The sequence below is a fragment of the Myiozetetes cayanensis genome, unplaced genomic scaffold (genome assembly GCF_022539395.1).
Source record: "Myiozetetes cayanensis isolate MyiCay16 unplaced genomic scaffold, myiCay2020 scf2-11, whole genome shotgun sequence".
Taxonomy (NCBI): Eukaryota; Metazoa; Chordata; class Aves; order Passeriformes; family Tyrannidae; genus Myiozetetes; species Myiozetetes cayanensis.
Window position 1 is genome coordinate 113567808 of NW_026087411.1, and position 13886 is coordinate 113581693.

Genomic DNA, 13886 nt, shown 5'->3' on the forward strand with positions numbered 1-13886 from the left:
AGCTGAAATTCTCTCTCTATCAGCCCCATCTCTGTCCTTGCATTTCATGCTGTTGAATTTCAGCTTGTTTTTCTCACTCCAGTTCTGGAGCTCATCGAGTTCTTCCTCTCTGTCATCCTGGTTCTGTTGAAGGTGCCTCTACAAACTCCAGTGAGATCTCCTCGATCCATGCTGGGGCCATTAATAAAAACTGGGAGTAGCCTCAAGACTGGGCACTGCAGCAGCTGAACAAAACTGATCCCTGCCCAAGGAATGTATCACAACTTCATTTTTTTGCCTTATTTTTCCTTGAGGATTTGCAGGCTGTTGAGTCCAGACTGGGTCAGTCCTGCCCAGCGGTGTCACAGCTCTGAACACACCTGGTGTAATCCAACTAACACGTGGGTGATTTCAGATCCCAAAAGCTAAAGGGGATTTTAATTCCTGGTAAACTTTGCTGTGCTCCTTCTTTGTTCTGGTCCTGGAGGGTGAGGATCCAGCTCACCCCACCCAGCTCAAACTTTACCTCTCCCTGCTGGGTCAGACTTCCTGCACCTTCAAGGGAAGAGTTGGGAGAGGTGTCCCCAAAATCTGGGAAGAAATCCCTGCAACTTGACCATTAAAATACTGGTTGCATCCCTGCTTGTCTGTCCCTGGGAAAATCCCTCACAGGGCCAAGACCACGTGTGCTAAAATTCTGGTCCTGCCCTGGTTTTATTCACTGATTTTTCAGCCTCAGTTTTATTTTTTGCTGCAGGAGTTTCAGGTCCATCCTCAGCCCTCGTTGAGCCCCTGGTTGCCAACAGGAGGATTTTTGGCTGGTGACTGAAGACAACTTTACAGACTTAAACCTGTCCCTGTTGAAGCCTTAGCAGAGATTTAGGAGTGGCCCAACCCATGTTCTTCTTTCTCAACAACTGTAGCTTGGCCAACAGCTTGGTGTTTGGGCTCACATGGTGTGTGTCAAATCCCGTTTTGATGAGGGAAACACAATCCTACAGCAGAGACTGAACAGTAAAAATGCCTTTTACTCTGGTTTAGCATGGGTGGACAAGCTGAAAAATGAAACAGTGCACGCACAAGTTTGTCTTAAGGCAGTCCAAGTGCTCATCCACAGGCAGGGGACTGATTAATGTGCTGTTAGTTCTCAGTTGTCCCTGCTTTTGTGCCTTTCCTGGTGCCAGCGTGTGACACCAGGCTTGTGATAATGACTGCAAGGAAGCCTCATTTATGGCTGCGTGGTGGGGGGACTTTTCAATCTCACGCACAAAGGCAGAGCAAGACCCAGCAGCTGCACAAGTTGGACAAATTCAACCCTGAAATAAGCCACGGTTTCCTGGCTGCAGAGGGGGAATTAAAGTTTGAAACAGCTTGTGGGGGGGAGATGTGGAGTGGCTGTAGCTTGGAGTGCGGACATGACTTGCTGTCCCTGCGAAAAGGGTTCCTTTAATGCGGCGTTTTGGAAGAGCTCTGTGATTTCTGTGTGCAGGAGGTCAGCTGAAAGGAGAGCAGAAAGGAGTTACAGCAGAGCTGTCTGGCCTTGGAGGGTGAATTACTGGATGTGATTAAATGACCCTTTTTGGTTTGGGTCAGTGAGTTTCTCTAATAAAAGGATTGGCTGCCACATGGAGAGGGGCTGTGGGGTTGCAGCAATACCTTGGAGGAAATAAAAACGAGTGTCTTGTCTCACTGGCTCTCTGGTGTTAATAATTGCTGTTTAGCAACTGTGTGGTTAAAACCTGCACAAATATTAATGCCCAGATATTCCAGTGGCAGCAGACTTTGATTCTGAGCAACTCCCTGTTTTTTAAGGATCTTTCTCTTCACAGTGTTTGTCACTTTGCTCTTCATTAGATCCCACTCTGTATCGATCCCCCTGTGGGAAGTGGTGGGAATGGGAAGTGCCTTCGACCACAGCCAAGTGCAGAACACACACTGCTGCAAGTGCTGCTAGTTTTTAAGTCCCAGGAGAAATCTGAAGCAATGATTATCATTATATTTTCATTCTCTCAGCCTTCAACAACAAACTGTGAAGGCTGTACTCAAATTGCCCTGCTTTAAACGTCGTGAAGAGTCCCAGAGTGACAGCAATCCCTGAAATTGGGATTTCTAAGGTTCACCAGGTCTGAACATACACAAAATTTAGGGATTTTTAATGCAGCCTGTGTTTTTCCAGCACTCCAGCTGTGTCATTGCAAGGAGGTGCTCTCAAAATGTTCCTGCAGCTTTTTTAATAGTGGTGGGTGAGATTTTCAGAAGTCATTAAAAGTAGCTGAGCTTTGCCACAACTAAAGCCAACAGGAAAACCTTCTCGGTGCTCTGGTAGCCAAAGGATTAGGCCAGAAGTGGGGTTTTTTTGGAGTCAGGTTCAGTTGGTTCTGTATATCCACAGGGATTAGAGGTTTGCAGTGACTGAGTGATCACCTGCACTGTTGGAATTTGCAGTAGACCGGGGAACTCAGCAGTATTTTGGTGCCTGAAGAGCCAGGTCGTTGGGGCGTTGCCACTGGATCCAGAGTTGTAGCCAAGACTGAATTTTATGTCTTTCAGGGAAGAATTGTATAAAAGGCACTGGAAGGGGTTTTGTGCAGCACTGTAAGGAATAATTTCAAACTAATCAACAGAGCCATTGGGTTTTTAAGGATAAATCCTTTACTTCCAGCTGTTCTGCAGTCAGGAACTGAAAGGAAACTCACTTGGGTTTTTCATTGTCCATCCACATAACAAACATAATCAATGATGCTGAGCTAGACCATTAGCTTTACTAACTAAAATGATTAATGAACTTGCCTTTTTAAACAAGGATTCTCTTTATTTTTTCTGAGGCCAACCCTGTTTACTGAAAACCTCTGATTCCAGTATAAAATCCATAGTTTTAGGAGCTGGAAGGAGGGCTGGGCAGGTGAGAGGAGCCCTCTGTCACTGTACCAGTGGGTTTGTCTTTACAGTTCACTAGCCCACTGCTTAAACCCACCTTGCTGCCAGTTTTAAATCCCAGCTGGGCTCATGCACCTTCTGAGCTTATCTCCTGCTGACCAAAACCTCCTTTCACTCCAGCTTGCAGATTCCCTCGTGCCCTTGGAGATCAAGCCTGGCATTTCCTTGGCAACAGTCTCTGCTGTGCTGCACACCAAGGACAACAAGCACGTGCTGCAGGTACAGGATGGTGGGAAAGGGGGAAAAAGTATCCTTACCTGGCTCTCCTGGGACCTCAGCTGTCCTCACGAGGAGCTCCTTCCCCTCCAGAGCAGATCCTCGTCCGAGGCTGTGCCAGCGAGCGGAGCAGGGAGTGGGATGCAAATAAATCTCTCTGCCCTCTCTTCCTTGGCCATGTGCCTGGCTGAGATAAAAGGGGAAGTGAGATTATTCCTGAAAGGAGGCTACAAATCATCCTGCTGTCTTCCATAACCTGGAGCACCATCAGTTGGTCTCCCCTGGACTCTGAGCTGAGGGTCAGAGGAGAGAGATGACCTGGGAAGGGACTGTGCCTTCAGCTGGCCTGTTCCCCAGGAGGCAGACTGTCCATCCTTGTACAACACGTTACAGCCCTTCCTGCCACCTCCCTCAGGCTGGAATTGCTGCCATTAGTGCTGCTCAGGAGGAGGTGCTGTCCTGGTCCCCTTTCCCCTGGGATGCAGGAGCCTGCAGGGACTCAGTGAAGAGCCCTTCTCCTCCTGGGCCCAGCATGGAATTGTCTTCCATGCAGGGACGTAGAGATTGGTGAAGGATTTGTGTCAGTGCACAGCAGACAGACTGTCCTTCCCTTCCCAAGTCTGTTCCCTAGAAACACAGAGCAGCGCTGGGAAAATGGGAGTGTTGCAGTGGAATTGGTCTGAGGCTGCTTTGTCCTTTGTGTTGTTTATTTACTCAGATTCCTGCTGCCAAATAAACTTAGACCTGGGCTTGAAATGCCAGAGCCCTCCTAAAGGGCAGGGGCTGAGCCAGCCCAGTCAGGACTGGCTGAGCCTTGGAGCTCTGGAGTTACAGAAACTGTGTGAGCAAGCCCCAAAAACGCAGTTTATAAGCACAAAATCATCTAGCTGAGTGATTAACAACTCCCAAATGACATGATCCAAGCACACAGTCCCACCAACCAGCAGGGAAGTGGTGGGATTGTTGAAGTGACTCCAGTCAAGATCTGTCCAAGATCTTCCTGAAGACTCATTTTCCAAGGCCAGCGTTCTCTTAACATCCCTTTTTTTCACCTTCCCTGAGTATTGCTCTGAACTTGCCTGTTTCTCAACCTGTTGCATCCTTCAGAGTGTGATTCTTTTTTTTCCCCTGTGCACCTTCTCATCCATCAGCTCCCTCCAAAACCTCCCCAGCCTCCTGCCAGCAAGAAGAGGAAGCGAGTGAGTGACGATGTGCCCGAGTGCAAAGCTCTGAAGCCCTTGCTGAGCGGCTCCATCCCCGTGGACCAGTTTGTGCAGACTCTGGAAAAGGTGAGGATTACTGGGGGCACATTCCATGGAATGTGCTGGTGGAGTCGTGTCCTGATTATAGAGGTTTCTTGTCAGTCATTTCCTCCTGTTTTTCCCGTGGAAAGCAGAGCTTTTGGGTCCCTCTGGGTTGGGTGAATTTCCCCACGTCACTTTTGGGTGATTTCCAGCAGCTCATTTCCAATAAATGTCAACAGTGGGGAGGAATTCTCAAAAGCATTTGAATTTCCACGGGTTTTGGGAGAGGGAGGTGATGACCAAGTGAAGAAGAGATCCTGGGAATGTCTCCACTGGTGGAGCAGCTTTCTGGGGAGCTGCAGGATGGGGGTGTGGTGGCTGAGCTTGTAGGCAGTTGGTTGCTGCTCTGAGGAGCCTTGTCCTTGCCTGAATGACTTCTGGGAGAAAAACAGCAGGAAAAAGAGCAGGATTGTGGCCATCCTGTACCTGAAGGGGCTACAAGAAGGATGGAGAGGGACTTGGGACAAGGGATGGAGGGACAGGATGAGGGAGAATGGATCACACTGACAGAGGACGGGGTTAGATGGGATATTGGGAAGAAATTCTTCCCTGTGAGGGTGGGGAGGGGCTGGAATAGAATTCCCAGAGAAATTGTGGCTGCCCCATCCCTGGAAGTGTCCAAGGCCAGGTTGGACGGGGCTTGGAGCAACCTGGGACAGCGGAAGGTGTCAGGGTTGGAACTGGCTGAACTTTAAGGTCCCTTCCCACCCAAACCATTCCATGATTCCATGAAGTTCATGCTCTCCCCTGTGCCCTGGGCCTTCATCTCTCCCTGTTTTCCTGAGCTGTGGTAACAATCCCTGTCTCCCCTCCTCCTTTCCCTCCCCAGCACGGGTTCAGCGATGTGAAGGTGGAGGACACGGCCAAGGGCCACATTGTCCTGCTGCAGGAGGCCGAGACCCTCATCCAGCTCGAGGAGGACTCCACACACATCATCTGTGACAATGATGAGCCCCTGAGGGTCAAACTGAGAGACCTGGTCCTCAAATTCCTGCAGAAGTTCTAGCTCCTGGACATCCCACTACTCCTGCAAGGGGAGAGCCCGGAGCACCGGGACTCGGAGCCCTCCGGGGAGAGAGAGAGGATTTGGGGATCCAAAGAGAGACCAGAAACCACCTTCCCCTCCATGGAGAAGCAAGGAAGTATTTTTATTATCTGTCTATTTTTTACATCTTATTTTTAAGCTGGTTTTGGAATACTTTGGAGGAGATCCCTGTTGTGTGTAAAACTGGGAGCTGGAACATTCCAGGAGACAGGAACTGCAGAGTGAATTAACTCCAGTGTTCATTTACAGCATCAGGGTAATCTGCTGCTCCTCTGTGTGACCCTCAGCAGTGTCTGCCCCAGTCCTTCCCCTGACAAAGCTCTGTAGGAATATGGAAACAATGGCCTGAGAGATTTCTTTTTCCTCCCACTGTTTCCTCCCAGTCACCAGATCCCAGTTTTTCCTGCCTGTCCCCCATCCGTGTTGGACACGTGCATTGCACTGGCACGAGGAGGATCAGAAAGCTGCTGAGGCAGAGGTTGTAGAAATAAAAGCACAAAAAGGGGGTCTGATGGACACATGGAATAGTGGGAAGGGTCTGGCCGTTCCCTGCATGAGCAGAGGGATGTTGGGAAGGCTTTATCCTTTAGGAATTCTGGGTGTTTGTTGATGCTGCAGCTTCACCTGTTAACAACCAGTTCTGTCCATGGAGCTCCAGGCCCCTCACTGAGCCAAACTAAAGCTGGTTCCTGGTGGTTTTCTCCATCATCAGGGGAGGAAATACCTCAGGAAGACACTTGGGGAAGTCCATAAAGCAGTTCCATTCCTAGTGCTCATAAAAAAATCTTGGAGATTTAAGTGCCTCTTGTTTCTACCTTCCAAAAAACTGTCCCTCCAGCCCCCACATCCCAAACCCTGGGCGGATTCTGAGTCATTCACACAAAGCCATCCTTGCTGCAGACCTGGGGAGGGTTTTCCCTCCCCAAATCACCTATTTTGGGGGCCTAAACTGAGTTAATAGTTTTGCTTTTCCTGGGATTTACGGCTGTCTGCTTTTCATTGGGTTGGGTTTTGTATTTATTTGGTGTTAAAAAAGGGGTTTGGCAGCTTCTTCACTGTCCCTTAAAAAGGGAATAAAAGACTTGGGAAGATTTCACCCAGTGGTTAAATCTCCAAAGGGATTATTCCCAACCCACAGGGGCCATGGGATAAACTCATCTTTCTGCCTTTTACCTTCAACGTTGATCCCACTGCTCCAGAGCCTTTTGTTTTCATGGAACCATGGAATGGTTTGGGTTGGAAGGGACATTAAAGCTCATCCCATTCCACTCCCTGCCATGGGAACCTTCCACTATCCAAGGTTGCCATGGCCTTCATGGCTTTCCCAAGGCTTTCCCACCCTCCTGACAGGGAAAAAGTAAAAATGAGAAGATTTTCCTTTTTACATTTTTCTTCTTGTCCTTTTGAGCAGGGAAACTCCTTGCTGGTTCCATCAGCCCAGCACCCGAAAGGGGATTGTTCTGTTCTGAACAGAACAGGAGGGTTTGTGCCTGCTGGAAAAATAAACATCCTGAGGAAGGGGGGGAACCCTTAATGAAAAATCAGAATTAAAACAGCAGCAAAAGGAAGGGCTTGTTCCTTCTGCACAGAGGAAGGAAAAGCAGCAGCGTTTCTTCGTGCTGGGTCAGTCCTGCAGAGTAACCATGGCAGCCCAGGCAGGGGGAGGAGTGGGGATGGGTTTATCCAGAGATGCTCAGTTTATTGGGAAAAGAACAGCAAAGGTTCTTGCTTTCACTCTCTTTCTTCCAGAAAGGGGAAAAAAAACCCCAACCCTCTGTCCTTGGCCCCTGTGTGGTTCGCTGTTCCATGGATCCCACATCCCACCCTGGGGCTTCTCCTGCCTCTCTCTGCTGCTCCCCCAGGGAGACACAGGGAATCAATTCCCAGTGAGATTCCCAACCCTGTGCTCCCACACAGCACAGCCAGAGCTCGGGAAAAAGGGGTTAAAAAAGGTTAAAATCAGCTTTCTGCACTCGGATGGCTTTTATGGATCAGATATTCCTGTTTCCTCTCCGTTGATGGAGGAAGTCGTTCAGTTCCAGGTTCATATCCAGCCACTGTCACTGGGATCTGTCACCTGAGCCACCTCTGTGGGCACCTGGACGTGGTGAGCAGAGGGAAGCTGGAGCAAACTGTGGGATTTGTGTCCCAGCAGCAGCTCAGCTTTGGGGAGATGTGGGAAAATGGGAGCAGAGGGATTTGGGTTTGGCTGCATGGCACTTTCTGGGCAGGGTGGGAAAGGTGGGATCAAAGGTGGGATCCCTGTCACCTGGGAGCCATGAACTGTCACCCATCCCTTGAGGATCCACAGCTGTGACCCAATCCCTTGAGGATCCACAGCTGTGACTCCAATTCCTTGAGGATCCATGAATTGTGATTGCATTCCTTGAGGATCCATGGACTGTGACCCAATCCCTTGAGGATCCATGAACTGTGACCCCATTCCTTGAGGATCCATGGACTGTGACCCAATCCCTTGAGGATCCATGAATTGTGACCCAATCCCTTGAGGATCCATGAACTGTGACCCAATCCCTTGAGGATCCATGAACTGTGACCCCATTCCTTGAGGATCCATGGACTGTGACCCCATCCCTTGAGGATCTTGTCGCTTTCCCTTTCTCTCCTCCTTCCCTTCCTCTTCCCCACTTTCCCACACCATGGAAACACAGCAGCCCCTTTGCTTTCCAGCCTGGCAACAAATTCCAGAGTAACTTCTTAAAACACCAGGGATAAAATCCCGTTTTTCTCCCCAAAGCCCTTCCTGGCAGCGAGCCCGGGGTGTAAATCCTGCACAGCCCAGACCTGGCTCAGCACAGGCCCAGCTGTGCCTCTGGAAAAGGGCCTGGATGTTGGGATTTCTGTGCCCCTGCAGCCCCAGTGCTCCCCCTTTCCCTGCCAAGCCCATTCCCAAACACTTTTACCAGGAACGCGATGCCGCTGCTCTGGCTCGTGGGTGGAAAACACTCATCCAAATCCAGCTGGGAATGGCGGGCACGGCGTGGGCTCGGTGCTGCTCCTGGTCTCCAGCCCCACGGGAGTGTTTTCCTGCATTTCCAGCTGGGAAAAAAACCCCAGACCCAGTAATTTCCCTCTTCCTGCCCATCTCAGCTGGGAAGGGACGAGTGGGTCCCTTCCTGGGCTCAGGCAGGAACCGGTGGATTTTATGGCACGGATGGGCAGAACAGGACAATTCCAGTGAAACTGCTTTTCGTCAAGGAATGTGACATCCCAAAGGGAACATCGAGGGCACTTTGTAGTGCAGGGGAGTGGAGTGGAAAGCACTTGTCGCTGCCCTCCCTCCCGGGAGCAGGGAATGAATCATGAATGGACTGATGGCTTCCTCCTCTCCCCAGCGCCTGCTTCCTCATCCCAGGGTACAATTCCTCAGCCAGGGAGAAAGGAAACAGCTCCTCTCACAAGTCACAGCAGTTCCAGGAGATTTTTATCTGCTGCCCCAGGGCTGGAAAAGCCTCCGGATCAAATCGTTTTCAGCTGAGCCGGTGCCCAAGATGCTGCAGGGGCTCCCTGGGGAGCCAGATCCCAAAGCAGCTTCCCAACCACGTGGGCCGGTTCCCTGGAGCCAGGATTTCTGTGCCCTTCACTGCCAGCCACATTTCAGCTTCCCTGCAATATTCTGGGTAGAGACCCCAGGAATTTGGGAGGCAGGTCCTGGGCTGAGCATCCATCTCCTCCCTTCCTGGACCACAGTAATTTGGGAAACCTCTCCTGGAAATAAAGCCAGGCACGAGCAAATCCCTATCCCAAAGCAGCAGGGAAAAGAAAGGGCACATTTCCCAGGGGAGCAGCAGCAAGGGCAGGGACATGGAGGGAACAAGTGAGGAAGAGGCTGCTCGGGAGGGAAGGCAAAGAAAAAAAACAGCAGGAAGGAAAGGAGAGGGAATCCAGGCACGTGCAGGAAATCCTGTGGGATTTCCAGCCCATGGCTTGTTGCCCAGCCACCTCTGTTTGTCCCCCTGCCCCTCCCTGCAGGTTTGGAGCTGGAAATGTGGTTACAAATCACAGGGATCTGTTGGTGTTTTCCACCTCAGCCTCTGGCACAGGGGAGGGATCGGGAACATCCCCCGAGCCAGCCGTGCCACAGGAATGGCCCCTAAAGGATCCCTGGACAGGGATGGGCAGGTTGGCAATCCCAGCACCGACTGGGCCACTGCTTTTTCATTGCCTGGAAGTCTCCAGACAGCTCTTCCCGAGGTTGTTCCCAACATCCCACTGTCCCGCAGGGCAGAGATTCCCTGACTGTGTCCCGCCAGCGCAGCGTTTCAGGGTCAGGTGCCCTTCGGTGGGTACTTTGGTGATGCAGAAATCCAGGGGTTCCAGCCCCCTGGGGGATGTCCCCGATGCCACCAGGAGCACCGTGGCACCGGGATGGGATATCCCTGGAAGTTCAGAGGGGTCCAACCCCTGCGGGGGCTCCCGTGGCCCGGCCACGAGCTCCCTGAAGGACGGGATGGGGTTTAACACCACGAGAAGTTTCCACCATTCCGGAGCAGCCCCTTGTTCCCGCTCCCTTGGGAATTCCAAGCCCGGGAGCTGCTTATTTTTGGGATGCTCCAGGGCCCCGGAGCCGCCCCACCCTGGTCCCTCCCCTGTCCCAGCCCCAGCAAAGAGGCGCCGAGCCGCTCCCAAGTTAAACTCTCCATTTATTGGATCCTTTTACAAAAACCTCAACATTGTGCTCGTGTCGAAGGAGTGTTTCTCGTCCCTCCGTTTTTGTTGGATTTTTAAATCCTGGCGCTCGCGGAGCTGCAGCAACAACCGCGGCAGGGGGGGTGGGCAGGGCCGTGGGACAGGGCCGGGCCGGGGCACCGCAGACGATCCTATTTACAGCGGGAAAGGCCTCGCTCCACGCCCGGGGGAAGCAGCAGGAAAACTGTGGGAAGGGAGAAATGGTCTTTCCCTTGGGAAAGGTGCAGCCGCCGAGAGCCCTTCCCGTCTCCTCCGGGAGCTGGGCTGAATCCTACGAGCAAACCTGAGCTTTGCTGTGAGCCTGGGATGCCGCTGGAAATCCCGGGAGAAGGAGGGGGGGTAGCAAGGGAGGATGTTCGGGATGGTGGCACCGCTCCAGGGAAACCCCTCTGCTCGCTGGTGGTGGAGGAAAGCCCAAGGACAGCTCAGCCCCTGGGATGTCTCAGGAGCTGTGAATCCCAAGTTTGTGCTCCAGGGGGTTTGGTGGTTGTTTGGGATGATTTGGGAAAGAGGGAAACAGGAGGATGGAGCAGGATGGGAGGGACAGCACCAGCAGATGTTCCTGTTGGCATTTATTTTCCTCACAGAATTCCACCCCTCCCTGGGACGTCCCCTCCCAGAGCAGCCACTTCATCCCTTCACCCCCAAATCCTTCCCCTCGGGGGGGCTCAGGAAGGAGGGATCCATCCCACAATACCCACACTGATCCCATCGCACATCCCGACCCTGCTCAGCCACGACACACCGGGGGATCCTTCCAACAAAACACCCCTTTGGGAAAGAGGCCAAGGAAGGAGCCTGGGAGGAGGAACAGTTGGATTTGCTCCACTGATCCCTGATCTCGACTGGCTTGGAACAGAAACACTCCGAGGGAAGGCAGAATTCCCATCCTGGGGCTCCGGCAGAGCCCATGGAACACCAGCACTTCCCAACCCGTCGCCTTGCCCAGGCTCCTGCAGCACAGGAATGACAACAGTTCCCTCCAGATTTTGGGAGATCAGTGGCTGAGCAGGGCCTGTGTCCATATAAAGTGCAATCCACGCCAACCATTCCATGCTCCTGCCTGGCCGGGAGGGCTGGGAAGGCAGAGCCGACTCCGGGGCTGGGCTGGACCGGAGCTAATGAAGCACCTCCTAATGAGGGTGCAATTAAAGCTCAGGCCCCTCGGGCTGCTGGAGCTGGAGCAGCTCCTGACAAGGTGCCACATTCCCACTCAGAGCAGGAGCACTGAACGTCCTTCCAGGTGTTTCAGGGCCTCGCAGGAATCTCCCATGGAAATTTTAAGGAGACTGTGAATCTTCCTGCCCTCCCTGATGTTAAAACAAAAAGAGGATGGAAAGGAAAAACAAAGCCATAGAGAGGAAAAGATTCCTTGATCCGGATTTCGCTGCGCTCGGTGGTGCTGGTGAAGGCACAAGCTGTGGGCTCTGCTGGGAACAGGCTGCTCCTTCCCTCCCCTTCCCAAGGAGGAATGTTGGTGACCCCCATCCACAGGGCTGCAACCTGAGCCAGGAAAAGCAGGGATACAGAGGTGAATCACACAAGTGTCACCTTCCCCCCTACCCAGGCAAACCTTCTCCAGGCTGCTCATAAACCTCCGGATGCGCTGAGGGAGAACATCACACGAGGGGAACGCTGTGCCCTTCCCTCCTGGCCGGCTGGGATTGCAGCAGGATGGAGCAGGGGCTGAGATTAGAGGTCAGGTGGTCACAGGTGTCACAGCATTTTGCTCTGGGGAAAAGGAAACCAACTCCAAAACCACTCCATGAACTCTTCACTCCATGAATGCGATCCCAGTGGCGCCTCGGGGTTCACACAACGGGAAGCTCCTGGTGGGATTAACCCTGGGATGCAGCCCAAAAGCAGGGAGTGAGGATGGGATGGGGTTAAGGCAGTTGTGCTGACGTCCAGGCCAACCCAGCACGGGCAGGGTTTGCTCTGGGGCGGGGGATGAGGGACGAGGCAGCGCGGGAATTGCGGCCACGAAGCAGCCGCAGCTCCGGCACATCCCGGCTGGGCTGAGCACGGATCAGGATCGGTGCTCCACCAGCCTGGGGCACTGCCAGCACAGCCTGTGCTGCAGGAGGATCTTCCCTAAGCCCCAAACCCACTCCCTGTCTTTAGAGGATTAGCAGGACGGGGTGGAAAAGGACATGGAGAACTGAACATCCTGGGAACGGCGGGTCCTGGAGCTGGGAAGGGTCACCCAGGCCAACCTCAGCCCTCCTGAGGGCTCAGGGTGCTGAGCAGAGCAGAGCTCTGGGCAGGGCTCACCACCAGCCAGCACCTGGGAGTCCTCAGGAGCAGCCACAGGGAAAGAGGAGCCGGGATGGGGTGAGAGGGAAGGGATGAAGGGATGAAGGGATGGGGACAACAGTGGTGACCTCGAAGCTGCATCAAACCCCTCCAACCTGGCCTTGCTACGACCCCCTCGAGTGGGACGAGGGGTCCTGAGGGGAAAAGGGGATGAGGAGGGAGGGGGGGGGGATGAAGGAGGGGAAGAAAAGAAAACAAAAAAAAAGCGCCTCATGAGGCAAATCTAAAACACTTTCATTTTAAATAACAATAATTATAATTAAAAAGAACGGCCGCCCTCGGCCAGGGGAGGGGCAGAGCCGGCGGCCAACGGGCCCTTCCTCAGTGTGCGATCCCGGGGAGTGTCCTCAGGAGCCGAGGGATCCCGAGGGATCCCGTTTTCCCCGTCGCTTGGTCGAGTCGCTGCGGGCAGAGCGGGGAAGGAGGGACCGGGATGTGCCCGCCCCGATCCCGGCCGGGCCCGCCCCAGTCCGGCCGTGCCGCTTTCCCAGCGGGAAGCGGGGCCGGGAATCCACAGCGAGGGGCGTTCCGCGCTCCCCGCCCCGGCGAGGGGCCCCTCTCTCCGCCCTTCCCGCCGGGGGTGGAACCGGGAGCTCCGGCCGCTCCCCTTCAGATGAACTTGAAGCACTTGGTCTTGTCGTGGGGCAGGCGGGTCTTGAAGAGCACGGAGTCGACGCGGAACTGGGTGTAGAGCAGGGGCATGTACCCGTACACCCGCACGAAGAAGTTGATGCACTTGTGCCGCTCGTGGAAGTGGGAATCGTCGTGGGAAAGGGCCTGGGGGCAGCCGGGGCAGCGGAAGGTCCAGCGGGAGGTCACCTGCAGGGAGGGGACAGAGGGGGGCAGTGCCACGCTGCCCAGAACGCCCTGACCGTGCCCGAGCTATTGCAGGGGGTGCTTGGATACACGGGGAGTCACGGAATGGTTTGGGTGGGAAGGGACCTCACAGCTCATCCAGTTCCAACCCTGACACCTTCCACTAGCCCAGGTTGCTCCAAACTCTGGTCCAAGCTGGCCTTGGACACTCCAGGGATCCAGGGGCAGCCACAGCTTCTCTGGGAATTCCAGCCCAGCCACTCCCCACCCTCACAACCAACAATTCCTTCCCAGTCTCCCACCTATCTCTGCCATTCCCTGTGTCCTGTCCCTCCATTCCTTGTCCCCAGTCCCTCTCCAGCTCTCCTGGAACCCCTTTAGGCTCTGGAAGGGGCTCTCAGGTCTCCCTGGATCCTTCTCTTCTCCAGGTGAGCCCCCCCAGCTCTCCCAGCCTGGCTCCAGAGCAGAGGGGCTCCAGCCCTGGGAGCATCTCCGTGGCCTCCTCTGGACTCTCTCCAGCAGCTCCACGTCCTTGTGCTGTTGTTCCCCAGGGCTGGGGGCAG

At 53.7% G+C, this 13886-nt stretch overlaps 2 protein-coding genes across 6 annotated transcripts in view; one reads left to right on the forward strand and one right to left on the reverse strand.

Annotated features, from left to right (window-relative positions):
* The window catches only part of INTS9 (integrator complex subunit 9), a 60904-nt gene extending 54327 nt beyond the window's left edge, over positions 1 to 6577 (forward strand). The window contains exons 15-17 of the mRNA XM_050314763.1: positions 3037 to 3135; positions 4284 to 4421; positions 5266 to 6577. Of these exons, the coding sequence (XP_050170720.1) occupies positions 3037 to 3135; positions 4284 to 4421; positions 5266 to 5442 (414 nt within the window). The 3' untranslated portion in view covers positions 5443 to 6577. The remainder of the gene's footprint in view (positions 1 to 3036; positions 3136 to 4283; positions 4422 to 5265) is intronic.
* A 3551-nt stretch (positions 6578 to 10128) lies between these two features.
* The window catches only part of EXTL3 (exostosin like glycosyltransferase 3), a 128266-nt gene continuing 124508 nt past the window's right edge, over positions 10129 to 13886 (reverse strand). For all 5 annotated transcript variants that reach the window (XM_050314759.1, XM_050314761.1, XM_050314760.1 and 2 more), the window contains one exon: positions 10129 to 13326. In XM_050314759.1, the coding sequence (XP_050170716.1) occupies positions 13117 to 13326 (210 nt within the window). In that variant the 3' untranslated portion in view covers positions 10129 to 13116. The remainder of the gene's footprint in view (positions 13327 to 13886) is intronic.